This window comes from Heptranchias perlo, chromosome 8 (assembly GCF_035084215.1).
Source record: "Heptranchias perlo isolate sHepPer1 chromosome 8, sHepPer1.hap1, whole genome shotgun sequence".
In the NCBI taxonomy this organism is placed as follows: Eukaryota; Metazoa; Chordata; class Chondrichthyes; order Hexanchiformes; family Hexanchidae; genus Heptranchias; species Heptranchias perlo.
The window spans coordinates 88939963-88959139 of record NC_090332.1 but is presented as its reverse complement, the minus strand read 5'-3'; the positions used below and the strand labels follow the sequence as shown (position 1 = coordinate 88959139).

General features: G+C 38.8%; 1 protein-coding gene across 4 annotated transcripts in view; it reads left to right on the top strand.

Moving 5' to 3' along the window:
* The first annotated feature begins 2287 nt into the window (after positions 1-2287).
* LOC137324791 (homeobox protein Meis1) overlaps positions 2288-19177 on the top strand; it is a 181697-nt gene continuing 164807 nt past the window's right edge. Inside the window, exons 1-6 of one of the 4 annotated variants that reach the window (XM_067989495.1) lie at positions 2288-2918; positions 3184-3410; positions 4014-4155; positions 4744-4794; positions 5691-5741; positions 6688-6840. In XM_067989495.1, the coding sequence (XP_067845596.1) occupies positions 2907-2918; positions 3184-3410; positions 4014-4155; positions 4744-4794; positions 5691-5741; positions 6688-6840 (636 nt within the window). In that variant the 5' untranslated portion in view covers positions 2288-2906. The remainder of the gene's footprint in view (positions 2919-3183; positions 3411-4013; positions 4156-4743; positions 4795-5690; positions 5742-6687; positions 6841-19177) is intronic. The other 3 variants (XM_067989496.1, XM_067989493.1, XM_067989494.1) reach the window with 3 other exon arrangements.

The window sequence follows — 19177 nt, the reverse complement described above, 5'->3', positions numbered from 1 at the left end:
TTCCCACTCTAGTTTAGATGCTTTTCCCTCTCCCCTTTACACTTTCATTTCTAGGAATAAAAAGTAATGTTACGATTAAACTGTCAAAAAAAGTTTGTGGTATGTGATCCGGTAGATTGTGTGTAACAGTGATGGAACTTTGTAAACGCGTTGGCAGGTTAGTGATATATCTTAGTTATAGATGCTTCTATCTCGCCCTTTTAATAGACGTTGATTATCGTACCGTGTAATGATTTTATGGCCAGTCTATTGCAACAGTCGGTGAGATCAGAACACGTTCTCTTCCGCGTGTTCTAACAGTAATAACTGTTTGCTAACTGTAAAAATCGTATCCAGATGAGGTTTGAGTAAACAAATTCATATCATTTAACGTTACACTGTAAAAACTAGAGAGTCACTAATCTTTGGGGGTTAGACTGGTCACTATTTGAATGGGATTTGTAGTGACTTTTGATGTTTAAATGTAGCGTTTGAGATCTCTAATTTCGAATCAATTACGTTACTTTTTTTTAAAGAACTGTAAGAAAAATATTCTCTTACCTGAGACACTCGATTTCTTTTAATGCGTGTGAGAGCCAGGTTTGGATCTGTAATCATTTCCGGTCGTGTGCAGGAATCCATCAGAATTTATGTAGATGGCGCGTTATCACAGGAATAATATTTGATTAATTTTTCTAAACAAAAGGTGCGTGTTTCTGCTTTTATGCTTCTCAGTCAAAAAAGACCATCGCTTGTATCTTTCATTGTCTCGTACTGAATTGCTCACACGCGCGGGGCCATTCAGATGAATTTTTTTTCATGGCAATTTAACTCTTGCAAATTTTGATAACAATATTCTCTGTAACTTTTAACGGTGGATATTGATCTTATGAATGAATAGTGTTTTATTTCATGTGGCTTTTTTTCCCCCTCTCCAACCAACTGCCCTGGCTCTTTGACAGATATTTTTTTCCCTACAAACACGTTTAAGAAGCAATCTATAGGGTGGCGTTCGCTAGGGGAAACAGCCAGGTGTAGCACTTGCAAAGAACAAAGAAAAGTCCCCTAAAGGAGAAAGTTATTCTCATGGATATGGTGTGGAAGGGGGGTTGTGAGGAGCTGGAGATTTTTTTGGGGGGACAGAAGTGAAGCCGATGGCAGTCTCAGTGCTGAAACGTGGTTCCGCCCCCATCTATCAGTTTAAGCCAATCAATTTGGCCACTGATGCATCCTGTGATAATTGATCACTGACAAAGCCAATCATATTGTGACGTTCCCACGGCACGTTTTGATTGGACGGTGGCTCCAGCTCCAGCTCCAGGGCCAGTTCATTCTCTCTGTAAGACAGGGGGAGGGGGTGGGGGGAGAGAGAGGGAGAGGGAGAGAAACGCAAACCGCGATTGTCCACAACTTTCTGGACCAAGCGCCTTAGGGAACACCTTTGTAAAGTCATACGTAACGACACAAGAAACGGGATGTTGATTTTATTTGAAATTTGGTGTAATGATTAGGAATGGGAAGTGACAATATAAGTAACGTGCATTAAACTAGCAGATTTGGGCAAATGAACAGCCGATTTTAAAGACTGGAGTAATCCCATCAGAGTCTCATGAATCAGCCCGCGGAACAATGAAACGGTATTTTGCGACAATATAGAGGAGAATGTCAGAGCGTATGAATATTACACAATAAAATCACCAAAGAGACAATCTAAACAAAACAAAGACAAAACTAGTTCCAACTTACAGCCAACTGAGTCTGACCACATTTATTTAGCAAACAATAGAAAATATTACACTATGCTGGATAAATCAAAGCATTCCATAAGTAGCTTACGCCTTCAGAGTAGTTACCTTTCTCCAATTATTTTGCTAGGAAGCAGTGTCAGGCACCAACTCCAAGTGCGTTCGCCATTTGTACATAATCTGCCAGCAGTCTGCATTATTGGACCAAATGACAAAGTAAATGTTTTAATGTTTTTTTTTTAAAAAGTTAACGATATAAAGAAACAAGGCAGAACAGGACACGCAATTGTTGAAAATCAACTTTGTTCTGAAGACACCGTGCTCACTGAAAATCACCAGAACCATTTGCACGCCGTGTTCAGAAAACTGGGGAAAAAAATGTTAAAATTGTGTTGCTTTTAGGCGTGGGTAAGAATCTGTACCTGCCAATTGGTGTGATTTGTATTGCTTTCGCTAGCATTGTATGTCTATCGCTCTTTCTATCTCCAGCTGCCTCTCCCCCACCCCTCCTGTGTGTGAGAGTTGAGGTAGTCCGGTGCGCATTGTGTAAGACGCGACCTGTTATGGCCACCACTGCTTCCGGGTTCCAGCATTCTCTCCAAATCCACCTCTGGCTCCGCAACACTGGGGCAGCGGCATCGGGCCCTTTAAAGAGCTCCAAACTCCAGAGAGAGTGAGATTCCCCCTGCACCATCTCTCCGAGGCGCAAGGCGCTTGCAGGCTATTGCACACACAGGCGATCGGGAGCTGGACTCCTCCGGGCACAGCTCGCTGCCATCACTAAGGTGTCCCGACCAGTGGAAGTGGACGGCGGATCATCATTCATTTCACTACCTTGACAACCTTGCCTTGATTGACAGCTGGAGTGGCAAAAAGCCATGAGACTCGGCAGATTTGTTTGAGGGGCGCTTTTTCTGGCTTTTGGGGGAACGAGATTCTCTATCCGCTGAGGTGCTGTGGTGAAAAATTATATATATTTATATATATATATATTATTGCTGATCAGAAATATTTTCCCCGAGTGCATCCAAGTTAAGCTGAAGAGTTTGGGGCTGATCATCTACACAAGGGACTCACAGGGATATTGACCTGGCTTTTGGAGTGGCGTGTTTATTCCTTTTGATATTGGTCCTATAGGATACAGCAAAAGCTGCAACGGAGAGGAGGGTGCGAGACAGGCCGATGGCGCAAAGGGTGAGTGTTTATAGTGTTTAGTGTCTGAAACAACTGCCAGCCAAGTGCGATAAAACTGAGTTGCGGGCTGCTTCGACAAGACGGCGCGGTACTGGCTATGAAAACTTTTCACATAAAATTTGCCCTGTTCTGTCAAGAACTTTTGAAAATGAAGTTGTGTTTGGTGCTTTTCATAGTTTAAGTTTGTTGATATGCTGATTTCCGCCCCTCACGTTTTCTCTCTCTCTCTCTCCCTCTCTCCCTCTCTCTGTTTGTTGCTGTGCAGTACGATGAAATCTCACATTACGGTGGTATGGATGGAGTAGGGATACCGACTACTATGTATGGTGATCCTCATGCCCCCAGGTCTATGCAGCCTGTCCACCACCTCAATCACGGACCGCCGTTACACAGTCACCAATACCCGCACACAACCCATGCTAATGCCATGCCGCCAAGCATGGGATCCTCTGTAAACGATGCATTAAAGAGAGATAAAGATTCCATTTACGGGTGGGTAGCTAGCACATTTTATCATTGTTCTTAAAATTATTTCTGATCTGTGGCAGAGATCTATGTAGGACATGTTTTTTAAGAGCAAAACTTTTATTAACATGTGGACCAAAAGGTCTTTTAGATTTACTTTTTGCGGAAGATATTTAGAGTCGAGGTTTTGGAATAACTTGTGTCAGTTTGATTTCATTTGCAATTGTAAATAACAAAACGACTCATCGCTGATGATTTGATAAACATTTTTGCATATGTATTTTTTGAGTGTAAGCTTTCTAAAATTTGGGGTCCAAAATGGCTGCTTAAAGTTTACTTCTGGGCCATTTTACTACCAAATTTTCACATATTTTGTGTGTCTTAATCGTTACGTTTAGAAACTACTGTTAAGATTTTCAGTGATTAGAAAGGATCGCGGTGTTTCTCCAGTAACTAATTTGCCACAATTTACGACTGTAATTTATGTAAAGCCAGAAATCAACAAGTACCTTCCTAGTGAAGTTCTAAGTGCAGCTCTGTCGTGTTGGTTATCCTACTGCTCACACACAAGAGAAAAAGAAAATCGCCCTCTACTTTTGTATTGTTTTGACGTTCAATCCTCTCTTACAGACATCCGCTGTTTCCCCTTTTAGCACTGATTTTTGAGAAATGTGAACTCGCAACTTGCACTCCCCGAGAGCCCGGGGTAGCAGGCGGTGATGTCTGCTCCTCGGAGTCTTTCAATGAAGATATAGCAGTGTTCGCTAAGCAGGTCAGCCAGCACACATGTCAACTTCAATCTTAAAACCTTCTTATTAAAAAAAAATTACAAATATTTTAAGTGGCTAAACTCATGTTTCCCCTGGACTGCAGCATGTCATACAGGCAAAAACAACAACAAAAAAATCTGATCCACGATAAGTAAAATAATTAAAGAAAGTTGTACAATAACAACATTGAACTGTCTCAGAACGTTTGCCCCGAATCAAGAAGTGAAATGAATAATTGTAGAAACCGATTATAATTAGAGCATTTTGCGTGTGAAGTTTTACTACTGCCAGTGGAAACATAGTGGATTTAGCTTTATTGTTTTTTTAAAAACATTTTTTAAAAGTTGTTACTATCTTGAAGTGTTCCTTAGAAATGTAATAACTTATTTTCTATTCAAACAAAAATGTTTTAATCCTAATGCTGGCTAAATAAAACGTGTTATCATTTATGTTGCTTACTAAGAATGTGTGATATTAAAGTGCATTAGAAAATACAGTAAAGTTTGGAAATCTATTTGAATTCATTGATTATGACTAATATTAACATTTTACAGTAGGGGGATCACAATATTATTATCTTCTCACTTTAGATCCGAGCAGAGAAACCTCTTTTTTCTTCCAATCCTGAACTGGATAATTTGGTAAGCCTGGTAGTGTTTTTTTTAAGAGAGGAGGCGATGTTGATAAACTTGTGAGCGCGTTCTGTTAAACCAAACAAAAATATTAGCAAAATCCACATGCCTCCTTGGAAATAATTCCGACATTCGCCGTGATGCTTTCAGTTCACTACAGACCATGTTTTGTAAGTCAGTAAACAAGGATAATGATCGTCACAATCCATTGCAAATCTGCGCTTTTGATTTTATGATAGCGTTGGCTGTCACAGACGATAACCATCGCGTTTAGTTATTGTACGGCTGTCACCCCACTTAAGATGATGTGTGATTTTTATTTATTTAATTTTTTGTTGTTGTTTATGAACGCTTCTACTAAAATCTTGAGTTTCGGCAAATTTTAAAGAGACTGCGGTTTACAACACCCCTCCCAAAGTACACGAAATCCAGTTGTGTAAGTTGCCCTTGACTCTGAGATCACCTAAAGAACTTAAACAGTTGCTTTTAAAAAGTAGACCCTCCTGACTGGTTTCATTATACTTTTTTAAAAAAAAAAGTTTGCATCATTGCTAGGAGGGTACAAATATTGGAACTGTGGGTGCGCTCGGCGGGGATGCTTATGCCCGAACATGATTGTGTTCTCTGTGACAGTTCCGTGTATGTTTAATGTAAACGCTTGACGTTAAAATCAGTACATAGGTAGGATGGAAAAAAAGGAGCAGACACTGATTATATTTTCGTGCTTTTACGGCACATCCAACTACTGTGCGCCCCCCTCCCCCAACTCCCCCCACCCCTCGCACAGATACACAGATGTTAGGAATATTAAAGGTTTTACCATTTCAACTAATAGAATTAGGAAGCATAATAATAACATTTTTGTGTGCTGGGCGCTAATAGATGTTTACATATTTTCTTTTCAGATGATTCAAGCCATACAAGTATTAAGGTTTCACCTTTTGGAATTAGAGAAGGTAATTTTCATGTCCCTCTTTTTTTTAGATTGTGTTATACATTAGTTCTTAGTGCGAGTAGATTTGCATAAATGTCTTAGTTTCTGGCCTCCTTGTAATTAGTGTCAAAGCTACTCCTGGCGCTCATTTCTCTTGCTGTTTAATTACAATTTATGCCACTAAAACCCTAACCGCAAACGCCCCAGCGTTTTGTTCAATTTTAATCTCGTGGTGGGATTTAATTTTGATCATCTTTTAACATAAATCCCTTTTTTTTCCTATTGAGACCAAATATTTTAAATAGTCTAAAGATGAAAACAATCTGCCGATTATGACTAATTAGATGGGAAATCATAATATTTTGTCCCATTAGTCCACGGGAAATATTTTAATGAAATATAAAAGGCAAATCGTGCTTTTTAGAGGAGATATCATACACGTGTGACGGAAACTGTGAGCGCCGCGTGTTTTTTTTTGCCATGTTAAGAATCTGCTCCTCCTCACCACAATAAATATACTTCTTTGAAGACCATGGGCAGTGTATATGAGGGCTCACCATTGATAGACATCTGTGTCATATTCAAATTCTGCACAGCTCCTTTGTGTGTTCAGAGTTCCTCAAAGGTTATAATGAAATAACTAGATGAAATTAAACTGTTTACCTTAAATGTCACTCATGCAGGTCAATCCTCTAATGGCCACAACCCCGGGAGCAGATGAATTTAACACGGGTGTTGAATATGTTGTAGCTGTGAATCATCTTGTCACTGTCAATTTTCAGCGATATCTCTATTTTGCAGAAGTTATTCCAAATTCTTGATGCGTATGTCTCTGGAGGATAATTGTAATGTTCCCGAGTGCTTCCCACTATTTTGAACTTTCATGTCATAGGCCGACGTGCACTTGTCACTTTCATTTGTGTCTTTCTGTTTTGCCTTATTTTTTTTTCCACTTCCTCCAATTGTAGGTACACGAATTATGTGACAATTTTTGCCATCGGTATATAAGCTGCTTGAAAGGAAAAATGCCCATCGATTTGGTTATTGATGAAAGAGAAGGAGGTTCAAAATCAGACAACGAGGAAATCACCAGATCGTCCTCTGTTAATATTACAGATCAGGTATGGAGCCCTCAGAATTGAATTCTCAATGCCTGCTATGGCAATACGCCTCCTTATTATTTGCATATTATCAAGCCCTTTCTATGAATTTCTGTCAAAATGAATATTTTACTTAAGTGCCTATTATGTGCTCATTAAGGATCGCTCTTAGGTTCGACCCGGCAGGATTGTCTTGTAGAGTGATGGTTAGAAAGTTAACCCGCTTCTTGTCGCTTCTAATTTTTATCTTCTTTGCGGGGGAAAAAAAAAAGTAATTGTTGTTGGTGAGGCTGCAGGGAGAAGGAGACGAATCTTTATAATGGAAGTAGCTGCAGCTGAGATAGGTGGTGTTGGAAATGTGTGGAGAGAGAGAGAGAGAGAGTGGGAAATCTCTCACATGGTGTATTTTTTTTTGCCTCTTGTCCTACGGTTCATTAGGCTGGCTTGTCCGTTTCCCCTGGCCGATCGCTCGCAGAGCTGAGCCACGCATTACGGGTTTGCGTGGGGCCGATGCTGTTTCAAATTAGAGAAACATCGCACTTTTTAAGTCCCCCCCCCCCTCTCCTCCAAAAAAAAAACCCCTACAAGGGGCGAATATCGCGATCGGTGGCTCAAAGAAAAAAAATGTAGACACTCGGGGGCGATTCATTAAAAACTTGGTCTAAGGTTCACCGAAGCCTATCTGATTGTTTTATTTTTGGTTTGGCGGGTTCATTAAAGATAAGGAGGGAAAAGAAGAGAGTTTGTTGCCCGCGCAGAGCGCACCGGATTCGGGGAGACTGGCAAAAAAGAGTCGGCGCCATGGGAACGCGGCTATTTGCAACGTCCATCCGCCGGTTGGGCTTTAGTTTTTTCTTGTTACAAAAGACAGCGACTTGAGGGGCCGTAACAGCAGCGATCACAGAGAATGCATTAAAATCGTTGCTATCCTTTTTTTGTCAAATGTGGAAGACACTACTTGCGACGCAGCCAGCTCGCCGCCTAACGCCAGCCAAACGGGATCCGAACTCAACAGCGTTTTATTTAAAATCAGGATTCTTCCCGCATAAAGACATATGAAAACCCACGCAAACTGTTAGACCATCCCCCTCATAGAGTGATATTTGTGAATGTATTTACTTTTCACAGAAAGGGGGAGGGGTGCGACGTATGTAAATAGACTGCCCTACTTTTGGAAGGAGATATGCCGAGCTCTTGAGGCAGGTAAAGATTTCAAAACCGTTTAAAAGGTGTGATGAAGGCGCGATGCAATATATATATATATATATTTAAAAAAACATCATCTAGTTACACGCAGCGCATCGCTGAGAGACCAAACGAGAGTAATTCCACGACCATGTCAGAATAATCGTGCAATTAAAATGTTTTAAGACACATAATCATCTCTTATGGTTGTCTAACTAGATGGAAATTTAATGAAAGTGTTTCTTTTTAAATCGCGCCGCTTCAAAGCGAAATTCACTTTCATGCGGTTTTCTGGCATTAACTAAATCACGTGTAAATAGTCACTATTCAAAAACGAGTTATTTGGGAACCGCTTCTATTGCTTCTTCAAAGTGCCACATGAAAAAAAAATTGCTTTAAAAAAAAATAGTTTTCACATTTTGGACCGAATTCGGTTTTGAACATTACTGCGAATTTTGAATTCCCACATACGCTCAGTTAAAAAATCTGTTAGTAAAAAAAGCTCGGGAGGCGCAGAGCAGGAGAGCTGTTTGCAAAAAAAAAATACACGTATTGCTTAGGGGCTTGAGTGAAATCAACACGTTAATTGCCTCCAAAATGAAGATTTATACCCTTTTTCTTCAACGAATCATTCATTATCCATGTTATGTTATTACTCAGGCCGCAGCACAAATCAGGCTTATTTGTAACTGTGGTTTCGATTTCACGAGTGGCAAAAAAAAAGTTTGACAAAAATAAAAACACGTCTCGTTGAAAAATAGTTTAAAGGCGACCACTGTCCTCCTCCCAATTCGCGTGTGTGTTTTTTTGTTTCCTTTTCCGAAAGGTTTGTAGTTCCTGTACATTTAGTCGTGATTCGTGACATTAGTGATGTGCCATCTCTGGATTATTCCATCCCATATGTATTTTTAATATCTACCTTCGGGCGAAAAAAAAATGAATTGAACCGGAAAAATAAAAAATCTGTTGTGTGTATTTCTCAACAATGTCAAAAAAAAGGAGACATGTTTTGTTCCATGTATATATATATATCTGCATTTAATTTTTGTATCTGGAGTAGAGGGATTCGGTTGTCAGATTTGTCCTATTTTGGATTGCATTTGTCGAGGACGTTTTCTCTCAGAGCTTGTGAAGAGTATCATTTTGTTGGGCTGTGTGGAATTGCGGGCCCCTCCCTGTAGCTGCAGTGGGGAGAATCTCAACGCTGGCCTTGAATGTGGCTGATCCAGTTTGAGACCCTTGCCTTCAAGTAAAGCTCAACAAACGTTTGATCCCTTAATAGTCACGTGAGATGAGGTTACTGCCTACCTGGTGGAAACAGCGAGAAAAAAAAACTAAGTAAGGCGATATTAGGGTGCATAAAGTGCATTATCCATAGGTTATACCGCATTGTGTTTCGCGCGTGTTTGTTGTACATTACTGTACAATATCAGTGTTTTTCTGGTTAGGAGGGCAAACTCGTTGGCTTGTAAATTGGAAGCGGGTCGTCGGAGTCTCTTCTAGTTTTTCCATCGCTTATTCCAAAAAAAAGTGCCACCGAACAAAAAAAAAATCTCTTTTAATTTTTAACATGTATTTTCTCGCTACTTTCATTTGGTGCAGGTGGTATTCTTCAGGCGTTATTTGCTATTTCTGGACACCGTTACTAAGCCCATGAAGAGCTGCTTGCATTGCATGTCTCGACTCCTTTCCGCTTTGCCCGCAGACGGATTAGGGCGCCAATCTCCGCCAGTGGGGCGCGGGAGCTGGCTGGCACTGCCACCCGACCCCCACCCTGCCCATTGTAACGTGACTGACATTGTTATGTGACCCCCACCCTGCCCATCGTAACATGTCTGGCATTATTACATGACCCCCACCCTGCCCATTCTAACGTGACTGGCATTGTAATGTGAACCCCACCCTGCTCATCGTAATATGACTGGCATTATTACATGACCCCCACCCTGCCCATTGTAACGTGTCTGCCATTATTACATGACCCCCACCCTGCCCATTGTAACGTGTCTGCCATTATTACATGACCCCCACCCTGCCCATTGTAACGTGTCTGCCATTATTACATGACCCCCACCCTGCCCATTGTAACGTGTCTGCCATTATTACATGACCCCCACCCTGCCCATTGTAACGTGTCTGCCATTATTACATGACCCCCACCCTGCCCATTGTAACGTGTCTGCCATTATTACATGACCCCCACCCTGCCCATTGTAACGTGTCTGCCATTATTACATGACCCCCACCCTGCCCATTGTAACGTGTCTGCCATTATTACATGACCCCCACCCTGCCCATTGTAACGTGTCTGCCATTATGACATGACCCCCACCCTGCCCATTGTAACGTGTCTGCCATTATTACATGACCCCCACCCTGCCCATTGTAAGGTGTCTGGCACTGCCATGTGCCCCAGGTGCCGCCCGCCCGCCCTCATGGGACGGGGCTCGGCCGCCAGCTGACATGGTCAAAGTAACTTGCGCTCCTCCGCTATTTCCCACTCCTATTCCGCCTCAAGCCTCAATTTCGCGCTTTTCCCGGGACTCTTGTTACAGTTTCCCGCCCTCTCTTGTGTTGTTTTCACACTTGGACCTGAGCTACTGATATCGACCAATTTTTGACCTGAAGTTGGGGCCCTTGTTTGGTGTGTTGCTCTTTTTAAAATAAAAGCCGGTAGTTTTTCGGAGAGAGGATTCTTGACTATTGCCGATTGGAGCGTTGTAAGAAACACGCCCGCTAAAAATAATCGCAAAACTACCGAGCACAATATATTGAAGTCGGGTTGGAAGTCTTGTTCTGTGCTGTCAGTTAATAACATGTTTTAACTATTAGCATTATGTTGTGTTTTGAACACAAAGTTGGGTTTGAATAATATACTTTAGACCGTGGATAATTCAATCGAGTAGTTTCAATGATGTCATAAACCACAAGAATAAAATTCACGTGGCATAAGAAGGGCAGCAGGAGTTTAAGACCGAATTCGACTTAACTTTTACTTTATTTATGGAAAACTTTATGGTTTTTCGATTTCTTTTTCTTTTCCTCATATAGCAAACACGCCAGGCGGTGTGATGTAGTGGAGAGAGTAGTAAGGATGTAGTAATCGTGGAGTTGAAGGTATATGGAATCACCTGACTCATACTATAGAGTTTATCCCAGTAGTGGATTATTGGGAAGTAAACTATTTAGCATAAATTTTCTAAAGTGTATATCTAATGACATGTTGGAATACTCAATATTACACAATGAGGAAAATCGAATAACTCACCAGTGGAATTAAATGGGTATATGCTACTGCCCTCAAAGTGAACTTTTTTTTATATAATGCATGTTGATAACTTTAGTGATATAAAATAATTAAAATTGTAATAAGCTGTTTACTTAGCTTTAATGAGGATTATTCTAAGTGTTCAAATACCCTAATATTCCCTATCCTGTCTTGTTAATTGCAGTCTCAGCTTTGTCCAGAGATAATGCCACCGCTAAAGGCTAAATTCACAAGGCCTGCCTTGGTCCAGTTAATATTTGTTTCATCAGTGAGTTACGGAACAAGTATGGATTTGTAGCTTCCTGACTTTGTGTTAAAACCCTCAAGATTAACAAAAAGTTCACATTCTTAATAAGCTGCTCTAAAGCAAAGGCAATACCACTGCTACAAAATACCTCAATGAGCCAAGTTTACAGCAGCCCCCGTATGTTTTGAGGGAAAACACAAAATAATCCTTGTAAAAATATATCATCTCAAATACACGGAATAAACTCTATTCCACGTATAATCAGATAGCAAATAATTCCAAACAGTTCTTGTCTATATGTGCTCTATAATGTACAATACTATTTCCAGTGTTATGTGTATTCTGAATGAACATGTGCTTTCTGTTTTTTCTTTGTCGTGTGGTCTGTTCTTTTTTTGATTGCCTTTTTTCATAGTATTATTTTATAAAATTCACTGTCAAATCGTGTCAAATCAAGAAACTGTGACAAATCTCTCATTGTAGGAAACTTCCCCCATTATAGTTGGTAGAGCAGCAGAGATCTCAATTAAATGCCTATTTATGTCTTGCTCCACACTTTTTTAATATGGAGGTTAACTATAAAATTAATGTACACTGCTCAAACAATAAAAAATCTTTATTTCTTCAAAGGGTTAAAAGTTATGAAAATTGTTTGTAGCATTATTATCTGTTTGTCGGCCCTGAGGGTCCTTACGTTGTACAGTTTGTGGAGTTTGTATAGGAGATGATCATTAACTGGAATAGTAATAATTCAAATATAAATACATCTTTTATTCTTATGTTGTTTTAGAGTTTGTTTTTCTTAAGCAATTTTCTGTAACTTTTGATATTTTGATAAATAACTGAACAGTTTAAAAGAATAGTGTTATGACATATCGGATGGTAAATATTAGTGTACAGTAGGTTCAGATTGCAACAGACAATTTTATAGACAGAGCAAGATGTACTATGGTTTGTGAAATGCTTAAAGCTGTTACTCTGGCAACATGTTTGTGTTATGGATAGAGGATACCACATGGGTCCTTATGTGATACCATACTTAAACAGTGAGTGGACCCAGGTATATAAGTCGCAAAGGTGTTGCATCTGGTGGATACGCAGGTTGACATGGTTCTCTATTTGTCGGATGGCTAACTAACATTACTTGTTAAAAGTTTGAAATAAAAGCAATTATAGATGAAGTAAATTCTGGACCTATCTTACATTGATGCACCATGCCTTAGAGAAATATTGTTGTATGTAGTGATTCAGCTGGTATACTGAGAGTTGGGATCGGGCCCTCTGGGATATTTCAGAGGGTTATATTTTTATCTTTATGATGTATTTGAACACAATATCACCACGTTTAAATATGCTGAAGAATTTCTGGGTTGGTTGGTGGTGGTGTTTTTCAGTTTAATCGATACTTTCCTTTCTTTTTGTTGAAGTCTGACGAGAGGAGAAAGAGCTGCAGTGTGACACCTGGTCACATGGTGCAGCTCGTGACAATGGAAAGTATTTTTGTGAAAAAATGGCGTTACGCTGGTGATTTTACGATGCTGTAGCGACCACAGTCATTGTATAAACTACATTAGTTCATTTTACATCTCTGTGCTGTTATTATTTAATTTGTTACAACACTTATTTGTCCAGTTATTTCTCTGTTTTTGTTTACGAATGCACTACTTCATAGCAGTAAACCTATTCCATATCTTTTCACTCCCATTCACACGCTTTCTACGTGCGTGCCACATCTCAATATTCATTTTCATACTGGGTCTGGTTTTCCATTTTCTGTGGTGATCTGATAATGTTCTGAGTTGAACTTACACTTGTTTCACACACGCTAACTACTGCTTTGTGACATAGCCCCAAAGCCTCAGCTTCATTCTTTATTTTAAACTTTCCTGTATAGTTGACAAAATGAAGAAATTTCAACATGACATTTGTAAGATGAAGTGTGTACTTGGTATCAGTTTATTAGCCAATGTGGGATGTTCCTTCCTGTGCAGTTTGCTGTTACTTGTCTGCTCTTTCTGAATTAAAAGTCTTTTGCTGTTACTGCCACAGAGCTGTCCAGTTTGTACTGGCTGAATAGGACAAAGCTAAGGCCATAGTTTCTTATTAATAATTTTTATCAACATAATTATTTTTGTGATAGTTTGTAAAAGATAAGAAAATGAAATTCTAAAAATATGTAACAAATCAAAGAAATAGGTGTAACTTAAATAAAAATGGGCCGTGCCAATCTTTTTAAATGAGACATTTTATATTTAAGTTACTGTTTTGCTATTCAATTTAATTTTTAATTTAAAATCTAGCTGGGATGTAAAATAGAATGAATGAAATGTTCTGACACAAGACATTCATATATGCTTTCTTCCAAATTTGCATAATTTAATGTTTGATTTTGTGTTTATTTATTGCAAATGAAATAACTTAAAAAACAAAATGTACATTTTGCCGGGTAGCTTGTCTTACAGCTCTTTACCATGCCTCTGTGCTGAATGATGTATGTCTTATTGTTAGACCGATATTTTATTTTTGTTCAATTGTCATTGTGGGTCATGGAGGTTTTGCCTGTGGTTGTTCACTCTCTCAGGAAATTGAATAAGTTAGGAAGAGTCTATGGTAGTGCAAATTGTATGTGGTCTATTGAAAGGAGCAGACTCAATGGGATAAACAGCCATCTCTCATTTCAGACATTCTTATGTTTTAAACTGACAGTACAGAATTGTACCTTATTGAATTAAAGCTATCGATCCAAAATCTGTAACATTTATCTTAAATTATATTTTACTGTATAAACTTTTGTCATCTATTTGGTTACTGATGCTGCCTGTATTTGAGTTCTTGCTTACAAAGGCTGAGCAATTGGCTTCTTGACTTGCAGCAAGCTGGAACCCAAAAACAGTAAACCTGAGACCTAAAAGTTTACTTATGCAACCAAATGCTTTCAGATAACATTCTTAGTTTGAGTCAAAAGCAGAAGGACTGGAATCATTCTGTATTTATTAATCTGACTTGTGTAGTAAGCAATCTATTAAATTCTACCTCTTCTGCCGTAAAATATATTAAGGGAACAAAGCACAATGTTTTAGTATGTCTTAAATTCCATAATGGGGTGTCAATGAATTGCAATATTTTTGATGAAAGTTAAAATAGAGAAACTGTCTTGATGTGTAATTACCTATAAAGTATTGCTTTATGTTTTAAAGAATTTGTTCTCTGAAACACTGTCCAGAAAACTCAGTTTGCATAGTGTTTCTACATTTGTCACACACTGCAGAAGGTTGCACACAGCACAATGCTTCATGGTACACTGATCACATCTGGTTATTATCAGGTACATGTTGAAAATACTGGGCGATAATTAAAATAACAGAAAGAAAAAAAACAATTTATGTTGTATATGTAAAGCTTACATAGCAGCATATGACAAGAAAAATAGCTTCAGGCTGACTTTTGGAAAGTAATCTACCCTAGAGAATGAACCATCCAAGAGTATAGCTTTGACTAAGTCTAAGAGGGCTTGCTTCTAATAACCCAAACCTCCTTCCTTAATATCCTGCTTTTGTCCAATACAGTGTTCAAAAGCTTGTGTAAAATTTGTCTAATTTGGTAACAGAAATACTAGTATGGGCCATTCCTTCTTGAGCTGACTACAAGATAGCAGCTGGACAAAATCATAGTAACTTTTATGGCTAAACAAACATCCCATTAGAATTATTACCAGCAGTCAGTTACTAGTTAAAGATCTTAATCAATATGTCTATAGCTTGTGCCTATTTGCACTGCATACTTCAACAGAATAGAAACACTTTCATAAATACTGTGTATTTCTTTAACTCTTAGACATCAATGGATTACTTTATTCAGCAGAAAGTCTATTTGCTTTGTATAGCAGCAGTTAACAATGCACAAATTAAAAAAAGGTTTTGAATCTGTGTTACTGCAGTTATGGACAGTGATTTTGTTTTCTAACCATGCTGGTAGTAGATGTGAATTGTATTACACAATTTAAGTTGGCCAGGAAACTGGAAGCACACGGTTGTATAGACCTTATTTGTACAGACTGAAGTTAAAGTGAAGAGTGGTATTTATTTATAGAGAACAGTTGTTTGAAAGGAGTTCTGTGCACTGGCTGTGGCAATTGTATTTGGCCATATAAAGTGATGTGCCTAGATTTATAATGTTTAACTGATGTCTGTAGGCTTGCTTCTTTTTAAATTTTTTGAGAGAGAATGCTTGTATTCATTTGTATGCAGAAGGATAGGGATCTGTGTGTGACAGTTTATGGTGTAAAACATATCATATGGTTTGTAACACTTGGCAATTAATTTATTGCATTTGTATTTTAATGTTCATTGAAGTTTTACTTATTTTGACAGAGAATCGAACACATATAGAAAATGATGAACTGTCACAAAACAAGGTCATACGGCCATTTTTGCACTACTGTACATAAAATGCTGTTTCTAAGAAGGACTGCCGACATAGTCTAATCACAAAATAAACACATCATATTTTTATATGTAATTTATTATCTGTGATTATTTGTCGGCCGACAAAAGCAACCAAAATAAGTTGAGACTCATTTTTACCACTTTCTGGTCAACCAAAGTGATCATGGTAGTAATATGTCAATTTCATGGTGAACGAGTCCTAACTCCAGAATTTTTGAACCATAATTTTGAATTAGAACTAAAGTGTCCAGCTATTAAAATAATAACTTGGTGTATACACTTTGTTAGTTTATAACTAGTTTGTAAAGTGTAGCATTTTGATTTGTTTAAAATATACTAATCTCTTGGTCTTATAGAGTTAAAAGCTTTCTATGAAATATAGTGTTTGGCAAATTATATAGCAAGAAAAAAATAAAGTGCAGGAAATTTTAGGAAGGAATAGAAGCATTTTTATTCTAATGTTTACATCGTCACAGAATCCATTTTGTTTTTTCAATATAAGCCCAGTACAGCTACAGGTAGATTAACATAACTGGCACTATATAAAACAATATTGCCTCTCAGTAAATCAATTGTCACTTTCCGAAGTATAAAATAATTAAACTCATTATTACACTATTTCTCTTTGTTAATTTGTGCAAAATTTTATTTTGTTCCCTTTTGGTTTTAGAATGCTTGGTTGATGATAGAAATTTGGTGAGAGAAACAGTAGTCTATTAGTAACAAACGAAAGGGACAGCACATGCAATGTGACATGTATCAATGTATAAATATAGAAATCAAATCAGGGAAAATACAACAGATCTAATACTTTTCTGATTACTGGACTTGTTCGTGAAATGGCTGCAGATGATTCACAGGGTGTGGGTGTTATTTTAAGCTTCATATAATAAATTTCATTGCAGCATGTGATAGTGAACTGCATTTATCAGTCAAAGCACGTTACCCTTTGGTTAATGGAACTTCAAGAAGGAAGTCTGAGCATGTGTGGTACATGTAGGATTATTATGTTACATATTTTTGGAACCCATGTCATTGTGTGATATAAGACATTCTTAATGTTTTATTTACAGTATATATATTATATATTTTTTAAGTTAACAACCTGATGCAGTACAGTCCAAATAAATGTTATTATGTCTGCTCTATGAGACCCACTTTCTGCTCCCTCGATTCTCTCCTCATCCAACTCCTGATCATGCATTTCCTTGCCCCACAGTTCACTGAAATTGCTATTGGCTCCATTTACACAGGCATTGTTCCCATCCCTTTCAAAACTGCTATCATCATCCTTCCTCAAAAGAAAACAACAATTGAGCCCTCCATACTCTCCAAATAGTGGTCAATATCTAAACTGTCTTTCCTCTCCAAGCCCTTGAGCCCATCATTGCATGTACAACAATAATTCCCTGTTTGAATCCTTTCTGCCCACAACACTGATACTGCCCTAGTCAAAATCCCTAGTGGCATCCTTTGTGACTCTGATCATGGTGCATTATTCCATCTTGTCTTCCTCGACCTTTCTGTGGTATTCAACATGGTCATTCACTCCCATCCTCATCCATTGCCTCTCCTCAATGGTACATCCATGAGACTACCCTCGCTTGTTTCTACTCCCACTTGTCCCAAAATAGCCAGCATATCCCACCAATGGCTTATCCTCCTGCACCCAAATAGTCACCTCTAGTGTACATCAAGGTTACACCAATGGCTATTTCATTTTCATTTGCCTGTTACCCCTTGGCGACGTTCTCTGTTGGTATGAGGTCAGTTTCCATCTGTATGCTATTGATACTCAGCTGTCCGCCACAACCCTTGATTCCATGGCCATCTCTGTATTTTACAACATGACAGCTCCTGCTAGAAACTCTATACCCTTATCTCCGACTCAAGCCACTCCCTGGCTAAACCTTATGGTGTATAAACTCAGTGTCTTGTTCGACCCTGAGCTTACCTTCAATCCTATCTATCACCTACTCCATTTGCTTCCACCTCTACAACACCACATGTTTCTGCCCTTACTTCGCTTGTAACGCTGCTGAAAGCCTTTTCCAGCTTTTGTTACCTCCAGACACGACTTCTCCAGACCTCCTACCTGACCTCCTAAGCTTCATCCTCTATAAAGGTCAGCTTCTCCAAACCTGTCTTTGTGGCGACCTCATGAGGTCTAGAATGAGGGGGCACAGACATAAGATTAAATGTAAGAGATTTGGGTCAGCGAGCAGGAGAAACATTTTTACACAGAGGATTGTGAGGCTTTGGAATGCACTATCAGAGTTAGGGATTGAAGCAGAGGCCATGTTAACATTTAGGAATAGGTTAGATAGGTGGTTGATGGAAAGAGGGATAATGGGATCTGGGAACAGGGTGGGATTAGGACTACAGCTTTTGCGGGGGATAAATACCAACACAGCTAGTTGGGCCCAACTACCTCATTCCGTGCTATAATTTCCGTGCAATTCTAAGTAATTCTCTCTCCGCATTAATACACCTCCTCAAAACCTTTCTTTCGATCAAGCTTTCAATTATCTCTCCTAATTGTCCTACTGTTTTTTTGCATCCATTTCTCCTCCTTGAAGTGATGTGGGAAGTTTTCTATAATACAGGTGCTATCGCAAAATGCAAGCAATTACAATAAGTAATAACGCTCTAATAATAAGCTCAACAACATCCTGAGATGTGCTAAACAGTCAAGATATGGTTTTTGCTTTCTGCATATTGGAGGGATTTGTCATTTTAAAGAAATAATTTGTATTTGCATATGACCTCACAGCACTTCATAAAGAATGACTTACACAATCTCTTTTATTGCAAACGCGGCAGCCATTTTGCATACAGCAAAGTCCTACAAATAGCAATGACCTTATCTATTTTTGGTGGTGGTGGTTGAGGGAGAAATGTTGGCCAGAACATCAGGAGAATTCCTTGCTCTTCTTTGAATACTGCAAAGGGATCTTTAAAATCCACCTGAACTAGTAGAACAGGTAAGAAGGAAATTGGTTTGACATCACGTCTGAAGGACAGCAGCTCTGGCAATGCAGCATTCCCTCGGTACTGCACTTTAAATATCAACCTAAATTATATGCTTAAGTCCTGGAGTGGGGCTTGAAACCAAAACCTTCTGAGTCGTCAGGTGAGAGTTCTACCAGCTGAGCCAAGCTGATACTTAAGTATGATTCTTGCAGCTGATTTTATATATTTTTAAAATTCTTT